Consider the following 20,276-nt stretch of genomic DNA (forward strand, 5'->3'; position numbering starts at 1 on the left):
TATACACGGACAAACGTTTACCGTGATGTCCCAGAAGCAGACATCACAGACGACTTTCTTGAGGATGCTGAAAACAAGCTGAGTTCAATGAACAATTTTCTTTGGTGCTTAACAGGGCACGGGAGGTGTGGCAGCATTTAACACAGCAAGACGGGGAAACTTCAGTGGTAGCATTTTAATAAAGACAAATATTAGTACAGTAAACGGTATCAAAACGCAACAACATGTGAAATGCATTGCAGGTTGCACTTAATAAAGGTGCAACAGTGTTATGCAATCCAATGTCTTGCTGCCAGTCATACTATGAAGCACCTGAGAGACATTAATAGTGTTACAAAACTAAAAATTAAAAAACATTTTCCTTCAGGGTGAGAGGCCTGGAAACACTGAGGCTAGGTGTGAGCAAAAACTTACTGAAGGAACAGAAAGAGAGCAAATTAGAGTACATGCTGTGCTGTACTTGTAACTTCATTCATGAATAAATCTGTATTTACTGCAGCTAAGCCTCCTTTCAAAACACTTGCTGCCCTTTATTAGAGCTGTCATCTGTTTATTCAGCGCAGATGCCAGCTGTAGTAAGGTTTAATCCTAATCCACTTGCATCTTGTTTTGTTTAAGCAATCGCAGGAGCCTGTCTGAGACACTTGCTGGTGTGTTGTTGTGATGGCTGGGGTGCTGTAGCTGTGGAGAGAGGACGTGCGGTTTCCCATGCTGCTACACAAGGGAAACAAAATAGTCATAAAGTTATAACCTATACTTTTTATAAGGTGTAAGAGAGGAGGTAATGAACGGAAGGGGACGTGGCCAGGTAAGTTATTAATGTTCAGTGTGGGCTTTTGTTTGGATTTTGCTGTGTATTCTTCAGTTTTATATTAATATTAAATGCCAAGGTTCTTATTCTGTTAATGGTTAACATCATGAATTCAGTCATTTTAAGGAATAATTTGTTTTTCCAAGTTATTTACATTTACGTTACTTGTGTTGTGAATGCTGTTTTGGATTTATTGGGAACATTTCATAAACCAAGTGTCAGTTAAACTGTAAAAATAAGTATAGCATGTTATTTTGTATCTAGAGATCTATTATTGCACTATTCCCGGGTTGCAAAATACAAGCTCAGAAATTTCAGACTTCTGCGTGAAAGTATCTTTGTTTTTGTTTCTGACAGTGACAACAGCAAAGAGGTCATGGGCTGTGGCCTGAGAAAATCAGAAGTACAGCAGAAGAAATGTGACAGAGGTGCAGCTACTTTCCAATTTTTTTCTTCTTTAAAGAAATGCTTTTTTTAAATTGTAAAACTACAACTCAGTGTCTTCTCCCATTTTAGTGAGCCTCTCAGTCCCAGGTAAGTTTATTTACTCCATCAGCTGTACCTTTTATAGTGTATAGTTCAAACTATTCTCTGGAAAAATTCTCAGTAAGTTTAACTTTTGTAAATCTAACCCCACTTTTATGCATGCGGCAAAGCTGCCACTGGTAAGTGTTTCAACCTGAATCTGACTAAGAGTGTAAAAGTACTGGTAATGGAAGATGAGTGCTTTGTTGTTTCTCTCCAAATCTTCAGCAATCAGAGCGGCTCTGTTGATTCAGCGCTGGTATCGGCAGTATGTTGCCCGGCTGGAGATCAGACGCAGGTGCACGTGGAACATCTTCCAGTCTATTGAATATGCAGGACAACAAGATCAGATCAAGGTGAGCTCACGCAATTAATGTAAGTCGGTGTCATATATGCATTATGAAAGTAATGTGTTTTATAATGTTTTATAATGTTGGTCATACAATTTTCTGGTAGAGACTGGAATACCTGCACAGCTAGTGGATGTATTGCCTGTTTTGGATAGCATCACTATGAAGCTGACATATTTGCTTTAACTATAAGACAGGTCATCACATCGCTTTCTACTATTGAATTTAATACAGACATTAATTGTCTGCAATGCTATTTTTATTTTCACTTTTCTTTTAGCCATAGGTCATAATTTTAATGTGTCCTATACTTTGATATATGAATAACAGACATCTGAAAACATGACATCAGTATCAGCTAACTATGATACCTGCACTGACAAGGGTCCGGTGTCCACTCTGCTTAAGCACAGTTTTACCGGACTAGTTGTATGATTTCATAAACTTTCATAAACTGTCATTTTTTATGGTTACTTTTTCACTTCCTGCAGCTGTACAGTTTTTTTGGCTTCTTGATGGACCACTTCACCCCAGCCAGCAGTGAAAGTAAGACAGTGACTCTTATCACACACAGTTTCATTCGCGGTATTGTAGGTTTCATTAGATTACAGGCAGTGAGCTAATCCGAGCTCACCCAGCCTGCTCCCTGCTGAGAAGCACGAAAGTAGCTTTTCCTCACTGCACTGATCCACGTCCGTTTCTTTTCTCCTCTGTCTCTAATGAAGGAAATCTAATTTCTCACATCTTTCGTGAGAACGAAATCTGCCGTGATGCAGAATGGGAAAGATATTTTTGCTACAAGAGCATAGATGTACCAGACAGCTACACGGGGCCCCACTTGACCTTCCCCATGACGTTCTGCGGAGTGTCAAAGCTTGTCGAGGCTTTTAAGCACAAGCAAGTAGGTACAGCGGCACAGTAGGCACAGTGGAGGCAGATATAGACCTTTTTGCCTTATTCTTTCACACTTGGATTATTCATACATGATTTCTTTCCCCCAGTAGCAGCTCCATGCACGATATGTTCTGCAGATTCTTGGGGAGACTTGGAGACTTCTAAGAATTCTTCCAAACATCAGTCATCTTTCCTCCTGTCACACCAAGGAGATTACAATATGTGGTACACAACAGGCCTTTCCTAGATTTGATCCCCAAACTGTGTGTACTATTTGAGCATGCACCCATCTATGGAGGACTGAAACCGTCAAAATCTAAATCAAGAATAATACATACTAAGTATTATTTGTTATTATTGGTTTGTAGCTTTACTTTTCAGTTCCATTTATTTTTCCATGTTATTTTATTTTTTATTTAATTAATTACTTACCTATTTGCTTTGTTGTTATTGTCTTTTTTTGCACAATGAAACAAAAAATAACTGTGATGTGACTTTCTACGACAAATTAAACAAATAAATATGCCCTGGGAAGAAATATAAGAAAATGTGTAACAAAATAAAATAAAATAAAATGGGAAAGTAAGACAAATTGTGAAATTATTTGATGGATAAATTATTATGGTGGCAAACACCTACAGATATATTGATTTATGTAACGCTTTATAAATAATTAAACCTCATATTTATAGTTTGTATTGTTTTTGTTGATATGATCATTACCACATGATTTATTTGATTATTTTTGTCAGTTTCAGTCTACTGTAGTCACAGCAGTCATATGATGAAATAAACAGGTTTTATGTTTTCTTTTCCAGGAGACCTCCATGGGCAGCTAGAAGATCTGCTATTGATATTCTATAAAGTAGGCTAGGCTACACAATCCACACATTTCAAACAGGCTTGCCACTCATAGATGTTCAATTTGATCAAACTTTCCTCTTAAAACTGTCCAGAATGGTTTGCCATCTACTGAGAAACCGTATGTGTTCAATGGGGACTTTGTGGATCGTGGCAAAAACTCCTTGGAGATTCTGCTCATCCTGTTTGGGTTCCTGCTAGTCTACCCCAATGATGTTCATTTAAACAGAGGGAACCATGAGGACCACATTGTTAACCTAAGGTAAGCCAGTCTTCAGAACACTTCCTTCTCTCAATCTCGCTCTCATTTTTTCTTTCTGTTTTTTTGTTTTACATCTTCAGTCAGAATGCAGTCATAGTCTAGCTTTAAGAAATCATTTTTATATCGATCCAACATGTGATGTGTTTACTAATTTTGTCATTCATTGTGTGTTTTCCCAGATATGGCTTTACTAAAGAAGTTTTGGGAAAATATAGGGTAAGGCTTAAACTTACTTTAATATTAGCATTCAGTTTGACACCCAAACAGTAAACAAATAAACAAATAATATATAAAAAACTAAATGCATAAAAATACATTAGAATGTACAATATTAAAAAGAAGGAATTTTCAAGTATTTTTTTAAACATGCATTGAATTTTACTGTTTTTACATCTGTAAAAAAAGTTACTGCCAGAAAAAAATTACCTTAGGAGTGAATGTTTGTCTATATCTATGTTTGTGTTAGCCCTGCAGAAGAGGATGGATTATGATAATAATGACCGTGACTATATACAAGGTATGATAAAGATGACTTGATCTGCAGGTGCACGGCAAGAAGATCCTTAAGCTTCTCCAAAAGATCTTCAGCTGGCTACCTCTGGCTACTGTGATTGATCACAAGGTGCTGATTGCGCATGGAGGGATCTCTGACACAACAGACCTGAACGTAATAGCCAGAGTGGACAGACACAAAGTAAGAAAGACCTTTCACTTTCAGTTCGTTGTGTTTTAAGTTGAATTTTGTTCTAAGAAAACAGAAATGTCTGCATACTTAATCTGCGTTTTGTTTTTTCAACATGCACAGTATGTGTCAACCCTCAGACCTCCAAAGATGACAAAGATGACAGTGAACGGCAGCAACAGCCAGACAACGAACAGAAGGAACGGAGACGCCGGCGTTCCAGTGGACTTTCGACGTCGGGTGCGATCTCTGACTCACCACAGCTCAACCCCATCTCAAGGCCCCCCACGACGTTCACTGCATAACCTCCACACCAGCCATCAGCACATGAACTGGTCCGTGGATGACGAGCTGAAGAAAAGACGTAGGTTGGCTGGGTTTGACCAGTCGTATGGAGAAAGGGAGAAGCCAGACTCTGACTCAGACCCAGAGTGTGAAGAAGGAACAGAGACCTATGAGCATGAGTGGGAACAAGTAAGTGGTAGTGAGGATCGTCAAACATAGACCAATTCTTCAGAGTGCTCATACAGTTCAGAAGGCAGATTGATACCCTCTGTCCAGATGGTAGACCTGTTGTGGAGTGATCCTATGCCCCAAAATGGCTGCATTCCCAATGAAGTGAGAGGGGGAGGCTGCTACTGGGGCCCAGATGTCACAGAGGAGGTTCTCGGAAGACACAACCTGCAGCTCCTCATCCGCTCCCATGAATGCAAACAGGATGGCTATGAGTTCTGCCACAACCGCAGGGTGAGCACATAAAGCACAGGTTTCTGAGTGACACAAGAAACCTTTATTTTTCACATCATCTCTTCTCTTGTATCCAGGTACTAACAATTTTTTCGGCTTCAAATTACTATGAGGTGGGCAGCAATAGAGGAGCCTATATAAGAATGGGAGCTGATCTGGTCCCTCACTTTGTTCAGTATCAGGCCAGCAGGACTTGCAGAGAGCTCACACTGAGACAAAGGTAAAGGAGCACAGAGAAATAGTCAAGCATTATTTTAACATTAACAATTAACAAAGAGTTTTTCATGAGATTTTCTAACAAAAAGTTCTTTTGAGTTGGAAGAAAAGTGGAAAATCAAGTGAAAACCTTTGCTGAAGATGGCTGTACACATTGTTTTAACAAATATGAAATCCCTGAGGATTTTCTTTTCCTTCTTGGCTTTTCGGCAGTGTTGGCTGGACGGAGAGATCAGCTCTACAAGCTCTGAGGCGACAGCTGTTCGTACACAAGTCAGATCTCATCAGTGCCTTCCGAGAGTTTGATCCTAACAACACAGGTTAGCTGTAACTGCTTTACACTAAATAGCATTCAGAATTTTCAGAACATAAAACACATCATAACGGCAGCATATGAGAGTGTGAGGACTCGTCATTCTTCCCATCTTTTTCGTAGGGATAATCTCTCCAAGTCACTGGGCAAGTGCCACAGAAAGCGTGCTGAAGCTGGGTTTGCCTTGGAGAGTGCTGCGCCCACAGCTTGTAAGCAGCACCAAGAATGGTATGGTGGACTACCAGGAGTGGATGAAGGAGCTCTCCATCACTGAGCCCAAACTAGAGGTGACTCATTTGTTCTTAACTTACTTCCCTTCTGCTCAGAGCTGTAAAACCATGAAAAATGTATGGCACCCCAAAATACAAAACATGCATCTTGTCCTGACAGATATCAGATACCAGCCTACTGGAGACGATGTACAAAAACCACTCCAACCTGGAAACTATCTTTCGGATCATAGACACAGATCACTCAGGTTAGTTAACAACCAAACTCTCAGTTTTAGTGTTTATAAGCAGTGTTGGACCCGTGTGCTACTACTCAGCTTGACTGTTTTGTTTTATATGCTCTCTGTTATTTCTGTGAATGGGTGAAAGACCTTCTGAGATCAGCTCCAAGGTCAGTTTGTGAATTTTCCTCTCCCTCCACATCCCCCTAAAGGTTTGATCTCTTACGAGGAATTTCGCCAAACCTGGAAACTCCTGAGCTCTCATCTCAAGACAGAGATCAGTGATGATGTCATTGCAAACCTGGCCCAGAGCATCGATTTTAACAAGGACGGAAGCATCGATATTAATGAGTTCATGGAGGCTTTCCGTCTGGTGGACCTCTCTGCACATTCCTGAGAGGATGGACCGGGAGCTGGAGCTGCACCAGCTGAAATGCTGGAAGGGCTGTGTTTACTTTTTACCTTGATGCACAATCATGAAAAGTTTAATAGTTGGGGGTACTAGTAGTATTTTACATCATGAACTAAAAAGATTATTTTTCCATTGCAACAGATCTTTTTCACCACTTTTTAAAAAACTTTCTATGTATTTTTAAAGTTTTTATCTAACTGAAAGTTCACCTGTTTAGTTGGTGAATAAAAACATCAAACAGATGCAATACTGGCTTGTCTATTTGTACTCAGTGCACTATTAACATCTTTGGAGCAGATACTGTTACAGATACACATCATAGTTTATTCACAGTTCCTCGAGACTACTACAGGAGAGGGAAAAATGGTAACACTTTTTAATACAGCTGGTGAATAAGGGCGTGACTCCCCTGTAATTAAGTTTAATTTTAACGTATTTTACTACCAACTGATTAAAGACACAATTTCCCCATAATTAAATGTACTTCACAATGTACTGTACAATATAATTGTTTGTTACTAATAAAAACATTAGTTATTACTCCCTTTTTCTAGTGTACATACATTTAAGTATTTGTAGGTAAATACATTTTAATTGCAATTTCAAATAAAATACGCTGAAACACCATTTAATCATTGGGGAATTATGCCTTTAGTCTGTATTATAAAGTGTTAATGGAAAATAGATACAGTATGATGTCTTTCGTGGTTCCATAGTGAGCTGCATGAGTGGATGTAGGAGGGCATACTGCAGATGCAGCTCACAGCTTGTGTCATAATTTTCTTGATCTCAGTTTCTGTTAGTGATAATAGCTGTGACACACCATACAGACGCAGGCTCTTTGCCAGGTACTAAAGTAGAAGTTAGATGTGGGGATGTAACCTGCATGAAAGCTGCTTAATTGCACCTCTTAATCTTTATAAAAACAAACACCTGAATTCAGTCTCATTGCTACAAGTGTAAATGCTACCATCGCTCTATGGACTCAATAACTGCACAATTTCAAATCTCCTCTTGGATTAACATCAGTATAAAAGCTGTATGCTACTTCTTGGAGTGTAAGAGTAGCACGCAGCTGCTTAGCCATGGAATGACTAAGGTATGACTATGCTTCAGTGCACAAAATAAGGTCCATAAAGGCCTGGTTTGATAAATTAGATATGAAAGAATTTTCTCGTCCACATAGATCTTTGACCTCAACCCCACTGAACACCTTTGGGAGAAAGTAGAACGGAGACTGCAATCCAAGCCCTCAGTGTCCGGCCTCACAAATGTTCTTCTGGGTGAAAATCTTGCAAAAAAGAATTCCCAGAAGAACGGGAATGGTTTTCATAGCTGCAATGGTGGGGAACTCCATTTAGAATGGGATATCATAAAAAGCTCCTGTGGCTGTTCCCCCAAATATTTACAGGCAGATGAACAGATAATGACAAATAATGGGTATTAAATATTTACAATAAGAAGAAAGTAAGGAGGCAAAGGCTGCCAGGCCTGGAGAATTCAGATGTTTAGCTCTTTGCCAGGTACTGAAGTAGAAGTTAGATGAGGGGATGTAATCTGCATGAAAGCTGCCTAATAAGTTGAACTGCCAATCAGTCTTTCATCTCCACCGGGATGTGAATCCGAGACATAAATCCTATCAACTCAAGCCTTGCTTTGATGAGATGTTGGAAAGGGCTGGCCTGAAGAGCTAAAGAAGGACCGTCGGGTGTTTCTATATTTGCACAAAAACAATGAAAATGCTCAGATCACAAAATAGGTGGGCTTAGAGGAATACATTTTCCCACACAGGAATAGATTACTGGGGAAATTAGCCATTTTTAAAGTATGTGTGCAAGAGATGCAAGTTCACTGTGCTTTATTCAATAAATGAAATTTATTAACATTCTAGGAGGATAAAAAAGAAAAAAGAAATACAAACATGTATTTACAATGTCTTCACTGGTGACATACACAACTTGTTTACATGCCAGTCACATTTGTAGTCTTATAATTATAATCTGATTTGACATAAGGGATCCCAGCTATTATTAGACTTTGTTGAGTCTTTTCCATTAGGGCTGTGTCAGTTGAGAAAGCACAGATTAACCAGTCAGTGTTTACCTGGTACAGAAAGTGGGTCAAATAATAAACCTGTCTGCGTGGGGACTTAAAGGCACATTCTAGTCAAAATGATCATCTGAGCAGGCAGGTTCAGATATCACTGGGGTTATCAGGGAACTACAGTGCAGATTACCTCTAAATTAAATGGCTGATGCACCATTTTTTTGGGAGGATTGTGTGTCTGAGCATGTGCAGGTTGGTGGGGCAGACTCAGCTGAGGATGCCTCCTCTCATGTGTCCGCTGTCGCTCAGCCCGTGCTCTATAAGTTTGATGTCTTCCAAGTCATCTTTGATGACACTGATCAAATGACTTAAACCTTCCTGCTGTTGTTTTAAGTGCTGAAAGAGAGAGAAAAGGAGACAGTGTTTCAGTTACCGGGAGAAGACAACTTAAACATTCAGCTGTCTCTGCCTTCATCCACAAGTTTAGAGCAGTCTTTCTCAGATTAGAGCCACCAGTAAATAACACAGAAGCTCTGAGACCAACCTTGAAGCTAATGTTTTTACAATGTTACACTTATTTGCAATAAGGAAAATGCACCTGTGCAAGAGTGATTACTTCTGTCGTTCACTGTCAGCACCTCAGAGATTACCCGCGTGAAGGAAGCTGGGTGAGAACCCTGACTGGATGTTAACATCATGATAATCTTTCAGCTTGTTGCAACTTAGTATCGGAAGACTCAAATGTTACTTTAATGTTCTCCTTCTTAGTGTTTTTTTAAGTCCTGGGCCGAGTTTCAGCAATCACTGAACACATGTTGGGAATGCCTGCACAACAACTGCAGGTCAGAGGTGCTAAAGTTCCGACTCACCTGTCTGATTTCTCTGAGGAGGTCTGCGTCCACACTGTAACGCTCTTCTGATCTCACAGCTCCAAAGTGGTTCTGCATCCGGATTTGGGACATTAATTCATTTAACCGACCCTGGAAGACAAAGACAGAACAAATACTGTAAAAAACAAACAAATGTTTGACGTCTAATAGCTGCTAAGAACTGTACGAACTGTTCATTCATTTTAGGGCTGCAATGATTCATCAAGTAACTCGAAAAACTATTACAAAAATATCCTCAATGAAAAGTCTTCGCATTGTTTCTTTGTAGCACTCAGCTAAGAGAAACTAAGCTAACAAACGAAGCTCCATTGTGTCATGTCCCAAACTCGAAATGATTATTCATGCTTTTGTTTCGTCACAATTGGAATACAGCAATGCACTACACACACGTCTTAGCAAAACCTCCCTAGAACGGTTGCAAATTGTTCAAAATGCTGTTGCCAGGCTTCTGATGAAATCCTCCAAGTTTTCACATGCGACTCCAATCTTGATGCAGCTACACTGGCTTCCAGTTTATTTCAGAGTGCAATTTAAGATTCTTTGAGAGCTCTTCATGGACAGGCACCAGGTTATTTCACAGGGCTTCTGCACCCATATGCCCCCTAGCCCTAAGTCCTGTGACCAGGCCCTGCTGATGGTGCCCGTCTCCCCCCCCCCTTTGAATAATTTCTATTTGTTCATTAAGGCAAACGTATTTATGCGATTACTCAATTAGTCAATGGAGAATTGATAGAAATACCTAATTACAAAAATATTTCATAGCGACTCTAATTGTTTGAAAGAACATAGCACTGTGCAGCCACAGTTTCAACATACTTGCCTTGAACTGTGTGGGGGCATTGAGTTCAGACTGAATGGTATCCAGCTGCACCCTGAGGTGCTCCTCGTCCACTTGGATAGCGTAGCCACTTTTTCGCTGGATCTCCTGTTTGATCAACACCTTCCAAGGGAAACAAAGGAGGAGAGATAAATATGGAAGGGAAAAAGAAAACTTATAAAGTAGTGAAGGGAAAGCTCTAGACTGATGTCATTCAGATATGACAGTTTACTTCATGCAAAACACAGTTCTACTTTTCAATTCCCACACATCATTTTTATTTATGTAAACAGTGAATTTTGAGCTCCTACAGTTACTCTAAGTTTAACAGAGATGTAGGGATGTCTGAATGGCTTATAAAAAAAAAGAAAAAAAGAAAAAGAAAAAGTGAGACAGCTACCTGCAGCACTCGGTGAGATAGATCCATCAACTTCCTCTTGTACTGGGCGATCTTTGCCACTGTGGTTGCTTGGTTCTTTTGCAGTTCACTGATGTCATTGGAGATAATCTGCAAGTCCACACATGCATGGTTGAAAACAGTGAGGATGAACCTTTGTGACATTTCCAGAATTTCTTTTGATTGCAAGTACTTTATGCTTTTTTAAAACTGATAACAAGCACATGTTTGATATTGGAGGTCTTCACACATCCAAGATTTCATGCCCGAATGCAAAAAGACTTGGAAAAAGTTTCACCTGGAGCAAAATTTATTTATTATTTGAATGCAGGGGCCATGGACAACAGAGAAAAATGCCAAACCTGACCTGGCAAGGATGCTCAATCTGCACAGATATTAGAGCTGACAGTAAATCACAAGGTAGCTTAAATTTAGTACTTCTTTAGAGTTATGTAGCCGTCTCTCCTGTGCTTGGCCGTGACTTTGACTAACCGCCTTTGCCAGGAAATTTAGGTTAAAAAGATTCAGGTGTTTCTGTTGCTCCTTCCTCTTCCTGATTAAAGCAGTGTGGCTAATACCTCTATACAACTTAAAGGTCCACTCGCTACAACAGATACTAATGTGACTCATTTAGAAGCAGCGTTTAACAGAGTGACGAGAACGTTGACATTTATAACATTATGCTGAAACACACACAGTTCAAGACCAACAGCATTAGAACTGGACTCAAGTGACAATATTAAAAAGTAGAAAAAAGCAGATGAGAACCCACACAGCTACCAGGTCTCATGTTCTAGTTTAGTTTGAAATGTCTTATGATATACATATTTATGTGGTGAGGTGTGGTTTGTGGCTCAGCTGCAGGGAGGGGTGAAGCAATGATCAGCAGACAGTGCCAAGGGAGGCTGGCCGACACAGCTGATTTTCACCATACTAATCACACTTTCTCCTATTGCAGTAGCTGCTGGGGCCTGGGGATAGCAGTGCAGACAGAGTGCACAGTGGAGCAGAGCTGGGCTGAGCAGGAGAGAGATCCAAAGCAGAACTGAGCGATCTGGACAGTGTTTAAATAAACGTCCCCTGAAAGTGCAACTGAGAACTGTGTGTGTCTCGTGCTGGGATCAGCGTAACAAAGTGTTACAATATAAATATACTTGCTTCCAAACTGATTTTGTTGTTAACAGAACATTTCTACCTGAAATAGCATAATGTGATTAGAAACACGGGTGTTTCTAATCACATTAAAGCTGAACCTTCATGTCATTACTAACACCTGTGCTTACATGCACTGCACCCATGTTGAGTCCTTTAAGAAAAAGAAAAATCTGGAAAATTAAAACCACAAACAGCAAGAACAGTGACTACTACACTCACATCCACTCTGGTCTGGTGCTGTTTAGTCATCTGCTCCTGGATCTGCAGCCTGCGGAGCAGCTCCTTAAATCCTACCATGGGCACTGGGATCAACCTGAACACACAAAATGAAGCAGCAGCTTTTATTGAATTTTTGTTGAACTTGTAGTTAACGGTAACAACTCACAAAAAAACCCTTCAGAAACTATTTATTATCGGAACTAGATCAAATCTGGGGAATTGGTGCCTCGGCTTTTCCTACTCAGGCTTTTAGAAAAACACATTTCTCCTAATATGAACGTTTGCTGGTCCCTCAATGGTTTGCAATATAGAACAGTTATCTTATCGTCAGCCCAGACTTTATGCTTATGCTTTAGCGCCCTCTATGGGTCATGTAGTAGACTAGGTTTTGAATTATTTGTCATAACAGATAAATAATTCAGACTGTTTGTTATAGACTGATGAAGACTTGGAGTCGATTCATGTTTATCTGTCATTTTCCATATTGGTTCAACTAAGTTAAATAAAATCATATTATTTAGCCAGATGTCTTGCTTTTTATAAACTCGGGTAACTTTGCGTTAATTATAATAAAAACCTATAACACCACAACCAACTCACTTCTCTGGATCGGGGTTGTCCACCTTGGCCTGTTCCCAAATAATAGGATCCACTCCTGTTTAGGAAGAAACATTATTGGCAACTATTCAAAACAACCAACTTGAATGACACTTTCTTCTATTACAGTGGTCTCTTGCTATAACGTGGTTCACCTTTCGTGGCCTCGCTGTTTTGCGGATTTTGTGTGTGTGCAATTTTGCATGTTTTTTTTTCTTTTTTAAACAGCGCTTTATATTCTGCGTCCTGATTGGCTGCAGACCATTGTCAATCAATATCGTGCCATCTCCCCTGTACAGTACAGAGCGCGTTCAGCTTGTCAAATTTACATAAATCTTCGATTGCTAGCAGTGTGACTCTGAAGTGCTGTACTGTATATTTGTAAGTTTCCTCCCCAACAAACACAACAATGTCGACAAAGCGTTTTGCATCGTCAAAGGCAACCGCGGGTGCCTTTGGTTTCATTCTATAATACTGGACTTATTTTTCTACGAAGGTTTGAACTTTGAGTGTTTAAACAAGATAGAAAAGTGTGAAAATGTTCATGCCTGTCTGAGAAAAGTGCAGAAAGTGTGTAGTGAGGGGTTTTACAGCCTTAAAACATCTATAATAATTGTGAAAAATAAAGTTGGCTACTTCACGGATTTCACCTATCGCAGGTTATTTTTGGAACGTAACTCCCGCGATAAATGAGGGACCACTGTACACCAGAAAAGAACACACCAAAGCACATTTACCTGCAGGAGCATTTTGCAGCAGCTGTTTGAGCTGTGCTGGGGACAGCTCTGTGCGTGTCACTGACATGGCCACTCCAATCTGAGTGAGCTGGACCTTTATGTTAGCCTGCTCCAGGTAGTTGAAGAGGGTACTCGCTGGGATTCGCTTGGAGGTGCCGTTGGGAGAGCGCTCAACCAAATAAATGATCACCTCTGTTCTAAAAAGGACAAGAGATACAAGAGTGTTTCTACATGATCTACTACTACTACAACAACAAAAACAAAAAAAGAAAAATAATCACATATTTATGACTTACTGGTCATTCGACAGGGCTTTGACACCCTCTACATTGACAGTGAGGGTCTGGTTGCTTCCTAGGATCTTGTGGAGGGACTCGACCAGTTGCTGCTGCTGAGCTCTCACATCAGCTTCCTTTTTATTAAGAATCAAGACTACTAAACCATCCTCATCCTTACTCATCGGGATGCAGCTGTACCCCACCGCCTAGGAACCACAAGATACACATGGCTACAATGTAAAATTCAAAGCAAAACAAACCAAACACACTGTGCTGAGATTTCTGTCTTTACCTTGAACCTGCAGAATGGGTTCTCCTGATTGAACTCCACAGGTGGGTTGTTGTTGCTGTAGTAGCCCTTCCCTGTGCCCCAGTATGCCTGCAGCTGGTTCCATTTGGCAAGTATGGAGTCACGCTCATCTCCTAACAAGGTGGGAGCTGACAGAGCGGTGACCTGCTGGTAAAGCTGGGTGGACTGATTCTGACCCGCCTGCTGACCGAACAAGCCTCCTGGCCACGGGAACCAGAGGTAAAACATGTCACAGCTCATTTTATCTTATTCTTCAAATGTATTCAAAAAAACATTTTACTAGAAAAGAAAGATGCAAGAAAATCATGTGGAATTTAGTGGAATGTCTCCAATTTCATGATACCCAAAGTTGCATAATTATAACAACAAGGTACTGGCACCAGTTTTGAACTTTGTAAAAGATTTGTTTCTAACAGAATATCATTCTGAATAGCTGTGGTTGGCTTCTAACTCTGTTCACAGATATACATTTTATTTGTATTTTTCCTCTATTTGCAGGGAAATTGAGGTTCTTACCTTGCTGCTGCTGAGTCTGCTGGATATTAAAGCCTCCAAAGCCACCCAGGCTAGTTGCTCCTAGTCCAGTTCCAGTTCCAAATCCTGATGTTCCTGCAGCAGTCCCTGTGCTAAGCCCAGTCGGGAATCCAAACCCTTTGTTCTGCGTGTTACCAAACAGGCTTCCTAAAACAAAACAACGTGCAAACACAGGGAGGAAGTATGATTGAGGAAGTACGAGTGCTCATGAAAAAACAGTTTAGAAAACAATGTTTGGGAAATATGCTTCCAGCTTTACTGGAGAGACACCGCAGAAAATAAAAGGACTTTTGGCAGTTTTAGCATTTGTTATTTTACAACGGAAGCCTTAAAAGTGATACAATAGTTCCAAATAAATTTGTGGTAACAATCTAAATAAATAAAATTGTGAACATTTCATTGTTATCTGCAGTGTGGCAGCGTTTTTAGGTGTAAGTCAATGAAGGAAATTTTCTATCCTTTTCCAGTGAGCTACTGCCACTCATGACACACTTCCTAATTTGAAGTTTGAATCCACTGAAACAAGCATTACGTAGAGCGACACAGCACGAGTCAAAAATAAGCACAAAAGTAGCCTAGGTGATGTTTACCACCTAGGCTCAGATGGCTGGCCCTGCTTTTGCCTGAGATTTTGTGCTGTTAATTTTTTTTCCTTCTCACTGTCGCCAAGTGCTTGCTCTTAGATTACTGGGGTTTTATCTCTATTATGGTAGGGTCTTTAGTTGCATTATATCAATAAATGTGAAATGAATTAAAGCCCATTTTTTTCTCTTCCAGTGCATTGCAATTTGGCCAGAAATGCAAGATGTTCTTCAAAAACCTAGCATTATCTTCATGTACCTTTCCTGGCTTGCACAGAAATGTTAACTGTAATAAAGCAGAGTGGGGGTTCAAACCAGCTCTATAACTAACCTGTTGCGGGGGGAGCGAAGCTAAATGTTGCCCCTGGTGCAGCAACAGTTGTCGTCGTTGTTCCGAAGCCACCGAATGCGCCTAAGAAGAAGAGAAAAGAAATGTGCTCAATGAGGTGACAAACCCCCCCAAAAGCAAAACAAAAAAAACAAAACAGGTGAGAGAATGACAGAATGAAATCACAACTGCTACGATTATTAAGAGGAGAATGAGAATTTCACTATAATATAGCGATTTACCTCTACACAAAGGTGAAAGTGTAGTGACTCTTGACAGCAATCAAATGAAATGACTAAAAATTCAACATTTTATCTCTTCATGCAATCACAGCGATGCATTGTGTTCATGAAATGAATCACCAGGTGAAGAGAAAACGATCCTTGATCCACACAGATATCAAACAATGGATGGAAATGTACGTTTACAGACAGAGTGTACTGATTCACAAAGGTCATCTACCTGTGCTAGCCAGGCTATTACCAAAATTGAAAATTGTGCCAGTGGTGGTTGCTGTACCAAAGCACCCCACATTAAAGCTGACTGCTGCCGGGTTTGCATTTAAACCGAACCCCCCAAAACTAAACCCACCAGCCGTGGTGTTTCCAGCTCCCAGCCCCCCAAATCCTGCAGCCAAAGCAGGCAGGCAGCGAGAAAGAGAGAATGACACGGAATTAAATGACACAACGCCAGATTTAGCACAGGCTCATTTATTGTAAAAACAGTCTTCAAGTGTCTTAAAAGAAAAGTCTGAACAATGAGCATCTTACCAGTGTTGGTGGAGCCAAAGCTAAAGCCTGTGGCTGGTGCAGCAGTGGTGGTGGTGGCTGCCCCAAAACCAGGGGCTGTTAGAGCTAATGAAGGCAAAGCACACAAAAATAATACATTATTGGCTTTATTTTGCATTAGTTAGTAAAACAAAACGTTAAAGCCAGCACAAGAAGAAGGTCTTTATCTTCTATGTAGCAACCCCTGAAGGAATTTTCTTTTAAAAAGGGACCGTTTACTAAAGTGCCCACAATTGCAGTTCCCAGATGTGAGTGAATCCCCAGATTCCCATGATAAAATGCTCAACTTCAGCTATGAAAACCACATTAACAGCCTAGTACAGACAGTTTTGGACTGTCTATAACTGTCTGTGCTGAATACTAGTAAGGCCCTAGTTAGACAGCAGTCACACAGGCTTTGAGGCTAGCTGGCAACTAAATGGCAACCACTGGTTGCAAGGGAAAAAAAACACATTCCCTGGTTGGCGATTGGTTACTAAAGACAGCTGGCTGTCACTGAGTGAAATTGGTTGAAAATGCTGCATCAAAAGCCTCCTTTATAATTGCATCTTATGGAAGATGATGACTGGTCTGCAAACACCTAACTACTTGCGGAGTAGTATTGAAACTTGGAAAAAGTGTGACAAACCAGAAACGGAGTTCTGTAGCCATCAAATTACAAATTATGCCTCAGTATTTCAACCAATATATTTCAAAACATACAACTTTTACTCTGAAGGTGAACACTCTCAGTTTACAGTTTGTGTCACACTTTTCACAGTTTTACTAGTGCATGGAGAGCAGCTGGTGTATCTTCCATGCAAACTATAGGCAACCACTAATCTGCTAGAAATCATAAGGAGGCTCTTCACTGCAGCACTGCATTCTTTTTTTTTTGAGACCAATTTCACAGCAACAACAACCAAAAACTACTCGCTAAACAGTGAGAAAATACACATTTAGTTGCTGGATGGTTGCCAACCGGTCTCTAGGCCTATATGACTAAAGACCATCCAAATAACCAGACCTCTTGGAGAAGCTCCAGGAATGCTTGCTTTACGACCAATGCCTTTCAGGTGGTGGTCTTTATCAAGCTCATCACGAACTGGACCCCCTGACAATGTTTATAGCGTTGGTGCCTTTTTGAGCATTTAGAAATATCCTGTCTCAGAGTGACGCTGAAAAACTAGTTCATGCATTTATTACTTCCAGGCTTGATTATTGCAATTCATTATTATCAGGATGTCCATAAAACTTGCTGAAAAGCCTTCAGCTAATCCAAAATGCTGCAGCAAGAGTACTGACTAGAAAGAGAGAGCAGATTTCTCCTGTATTGGCTTCCCTTCATTGGCTTCCTGGTAAATCCGGAATTGAATTCAAAATCCTGCTCCTCACATACAAGGTCTTAAATAATCAGGCCCCATCTTATCTTAATGACCTTGTAGTACCATATCACCCTATTAGAGCACTTTTTGACAAATAATATGGCTTGTTGTGTGATACTACCCATCCAAGCAGTTCGGGTTTATGAGTGACATTTGAGTATTTAATTAGTTTGTTATTTAGGACTGATTAGCAGCTATCTGTATCTGTGAGGTGCACCATATAGAGAGTGCTTAGTTAGTTGGTTGATCCCTGTCATCCAAATTGCCCATGTTAAGGATTTAAACCCAAGAAACCAACTGGTAGATATGTTGAAAGTGCATCAAGAGGTGAAGAAATGCTCAATTTAAAACAAACTTAAAAAAAAACCCACAACAAAAACAAACTAACTAACAAAACAAAACAAAAAAAACCCAGAAGCTTTGAGCCCTAGACTGAGGGAACCCAGTGGGCTCAGTTATGCTCCGAGAAGAAGGGTTTGTGGAAAAAAACATTCTATGTTCACATTGGTGGCGGTTACGTGATGATAATGCCCCATGTACAGGATAATCCCCGCAAGGAGTGAATTTGGGTCTAAGCTGTGGACTTACTACCGAATCCGGATGAGGCTGTGGTTGTGGTGGCTGGGGTGCCGAAGCCAAATGTTGTTGATGGCGTAGTTTTGGCTCCAAATGAACCGAATGAAAACCCGGACGTGCCTTTTAGAAACAAACAAACAACGAGAGAGCGCTGTAAGTACTGGGTGAGCTTGTATTAGCTTACACACGGGCATCCAAAACAGTTAGCCACAGGAGCTAGGTCTCACGGGAGCCCGGTTTAGCACCGAAACACGCGAACACAAATCCGACTGCAATGCATTAATTGCACTGACTCAAGTGTAAAAGCTCTCGGTTTTCACGTGACGTCTGTCGTTAGCCGGTAGACGAACCCACCGTAACAACTGAGGGTGAACCATTAGCCGACCATTTCTATTTATTACTCATGTACAAGCATTAACACAGCTTTAGCTTCGACACGAAATATGTGACACATCACCAGCTCTTACAAGTATTTCATAATTGACTAAAAAATGTCCATACTTGCTGCTGGGTTGCTCGTGGCACCGCCAAAATTGAACGCCATGTTGAGTGCTGTCACCACGGACACCTTCTTCTTCGTCTTCTGCTGCTGCTGCTTCTTCGTCCGACTCTGGTCCAACTGGGTGGTGCACTACCGCCACCTGCTGTCCCAAAATGATAATTGAACAGCCGCCGGTACAAAAAGAGTACTTTTATGAAAAATATTTGTGGCAAGGAACATGACCGGTGTGCCAAAAAGTGAGATGTTTTTTGTTTTGATGTGTTTTCTATGTACAATATATTTGATTATATTGGTAAATAGATTGCAATCAAGAGGGGGGTATGAAGGGGTTTTATATATAAATAAAGAAATGACCTGCTTTGCAAGTATGATTATTACTGTGCAATACTGTACCAACATTATAAAATATATGTTATATAATTATATCGGTTTTTTTTTTAATTTTATTTTATTTTAGCTTTTTGCATTGAATCTTCCTTCTGGCTCAGAATGACCAGAACAGATACGTTTGGCAAATTCTCGACAGATTTTAAACCAGCGTGTCATTTACAACTGTTTAAATCCTGGGAATCAAGTTTTGGGCACACTACAGATTTATTTTCTACACATGCATGATGGAAATTAGCGCATTGCATCTCTATTTATTGAGATCTGGAGACTGTAGAGGCCATTTGAGTACAATAAACTCTTTATGTTAAAAAAAATAGCTTGAAATCATTTGAGATTTGTGAGATGATGCATTGTTCTGCTGGAACCATCATAAAATAGGTACACTGTTAGAAGGGATGGACATGGTCAGCAGCAATACTCAGGTAGCCTGTCATGTTTAAACAATGCTCAATTGGTATTAAGAGGTGCCGAAATGTACCAAGAAGATATGCCCTGCAACACTACACCAGCACCACCAACAGCCTGCCCAGCTGATACAAGTCAGGATGTTTACAACAGCACCATTCAAATGTTTCAGCAGAAACTGAGACTGGCAAACATTTTCCAACCTTCTATTGTCCAATTTTGGTGAGCCTGTGTGAATTGTAGCCTCAGTCTCCCCTTCTTAGCTGACAGGGGTGGCATCGGTGTGGTCTTCTGCTGCAGATCTGCATTAAGGTTTGATGTGTTATGGGTTCAGAGATAATCTTCTCCTCTGACCTTTACAGCTCACTGGATATTTTTTAGACCTTTTTCTGTAAACCCTAGAAATACTTGTGTTGGAAAAATCCCAGTAGATCAACAGTTTCTGAAAAATTTAGACCAGCCCACATGGCACAAACAATCCTGCCTCATTCAAATTCACTTAAATCATCTTTCTTCCCAAGTCATCTTGACCATCTCTACATGCCTTTTAAAAAACTTTCAAATCACATGAGCCAATATTGTATATAAAGGTTTTAGAGCGACGTGTGCTCCCCTCCAGATGACAGCTATTTCAGGGAAGGCCTTGTGTATTTCTGCAGGACAATGCAAAACCACATACTGCAGCGATTACAAAAGCATGGCTTAGTTGGAGAAGAGACTGGGTGCTGAATTGTCCCGCCTGCAGTATAGACCTTTCACCTATAGAGAACATTTGGCACATCATTAAACGAAAAATGACCATAAACTCTTCAGTGGCTGGAAACCTATATCGGGTAAG

At 40.4% G+C, this 20,276-nt stretch overlaps 2 protein-coding genes across 6 annotated transcripts; one reads left to right on the forward strand and one right to left on the reverse strand.

Annotated features, from left to right (window-relative positions):
* Nucleotides 1-585: 585 nt before the first annotated feature.
* ppef2b (protein phosphatase with EF-hand domain 2b) lies at nucleotides 586-6,957 on the forward strand. The gene is made up of 19 exons (XM_084935488.1): nucleotides 586-808; nucleotides 1,169-1,239; nucleotides 1,328-1,345; nucleotides 1,468-1,476; nucleotides 1,565-1,692; nucleotides 2,178-2,232; nucleotides 2,412-2,587; nucleotides 2,691-2,805; nucleotides 3,399-3,445; nucleotides 3,537-3,703; nucleotides 3,883-3,919; nucleotides 4,248-4,397; nucleotides 4,509-4,859; nucleotides 4,947-5,132; nucleotides 5,210-5,352; nucleotides 5,562-5,668; nucleotides 5,785-5,948; nucleotides 6,052-6,139; nucleotides 6,325-6,957. Exons 2-19 carry the CDS (start codon nucleotides 1,188-1,190, stop codon nucleotides 6,507-6,509), a joined length of 2,178 nt encoding a protein of 725 aa, XP_084791614.1. The 5' UTR covers nucleotides 586-808; nucleotides 1,169-1,187; the 3' UTR covers nucleotides 6,510-6,957.
* A 1,424-nt stretch (nucleotides 6,958-8,381) lies between these two features.
* nup54 (nucleoporin 54) lies at nucleotides 8,382-18,776 on the reverse strand. 5 transcript variants are annotated; one of them, XM_084935484.1, is made up of 15 exons: nucleotides 18,643-18,776; nucleotides 18,154-18,261; nucleotides 16,184-16,267; nucleotides 16,005-16,040; nucleotides 15,417-15,497; nucleotides 14,487-14,651; nucleotides 13,953-14,170; nucleotides 13,679-13,866; nucleotides 13,383-13,579; nucleotides 12,649-12,703; nucleotides 12,049-12,142; nucleotides 10,678-10,785; nucleotides 10,281-10,400; nucleotides 9,440-9,550; nucleotides 8,382-8,966 (listed from the first exon to the last, which is right to left on the reverse strand). In XM_084935484.1, exons 1-15 carry the CDS (start codon nucleotides 18,683-18,685, stop codon nucleotides 8,838-8,840), a joined length of 1,737 nt encoding a protein of 578 aa, XP_084791610.1. In that variant the 5' UTR covers nucleotides 18,686-18,776; the 3' UTR covers nucleotides 8,382-8,837. The 5 variants fall into 5 exon arrangements, with proteins under 5 accessions (XP_084791610.1, XP_084791608.1, XP_084791612.1 ...); XM_084935482.1 differs by having other exon boundaries at nucleotides 15,876-16,040; XM_084935486.1 differs by lacking the exon at nucleotides 16,005-16,040.
* Between the last annotated feature and the right edge of the window lie 1,500 nt (nucleotides 18,777-20,276).

This window comes from Perissodus microlepis, chromosome 7 (assembly GCF_051167445.1).
Source record: "Perissodus microlepis isolate ML-2025 ecotype Zambia chromosome 7, ASM5116744v1, whole genome shotgun sequence".
Taxonomy (NCBI): Eukaryota; Metazoa; Chordata; class Actinopteri; order Cichliformes; family Cichlidae; genus Perissodus; species Perissodus microlepis.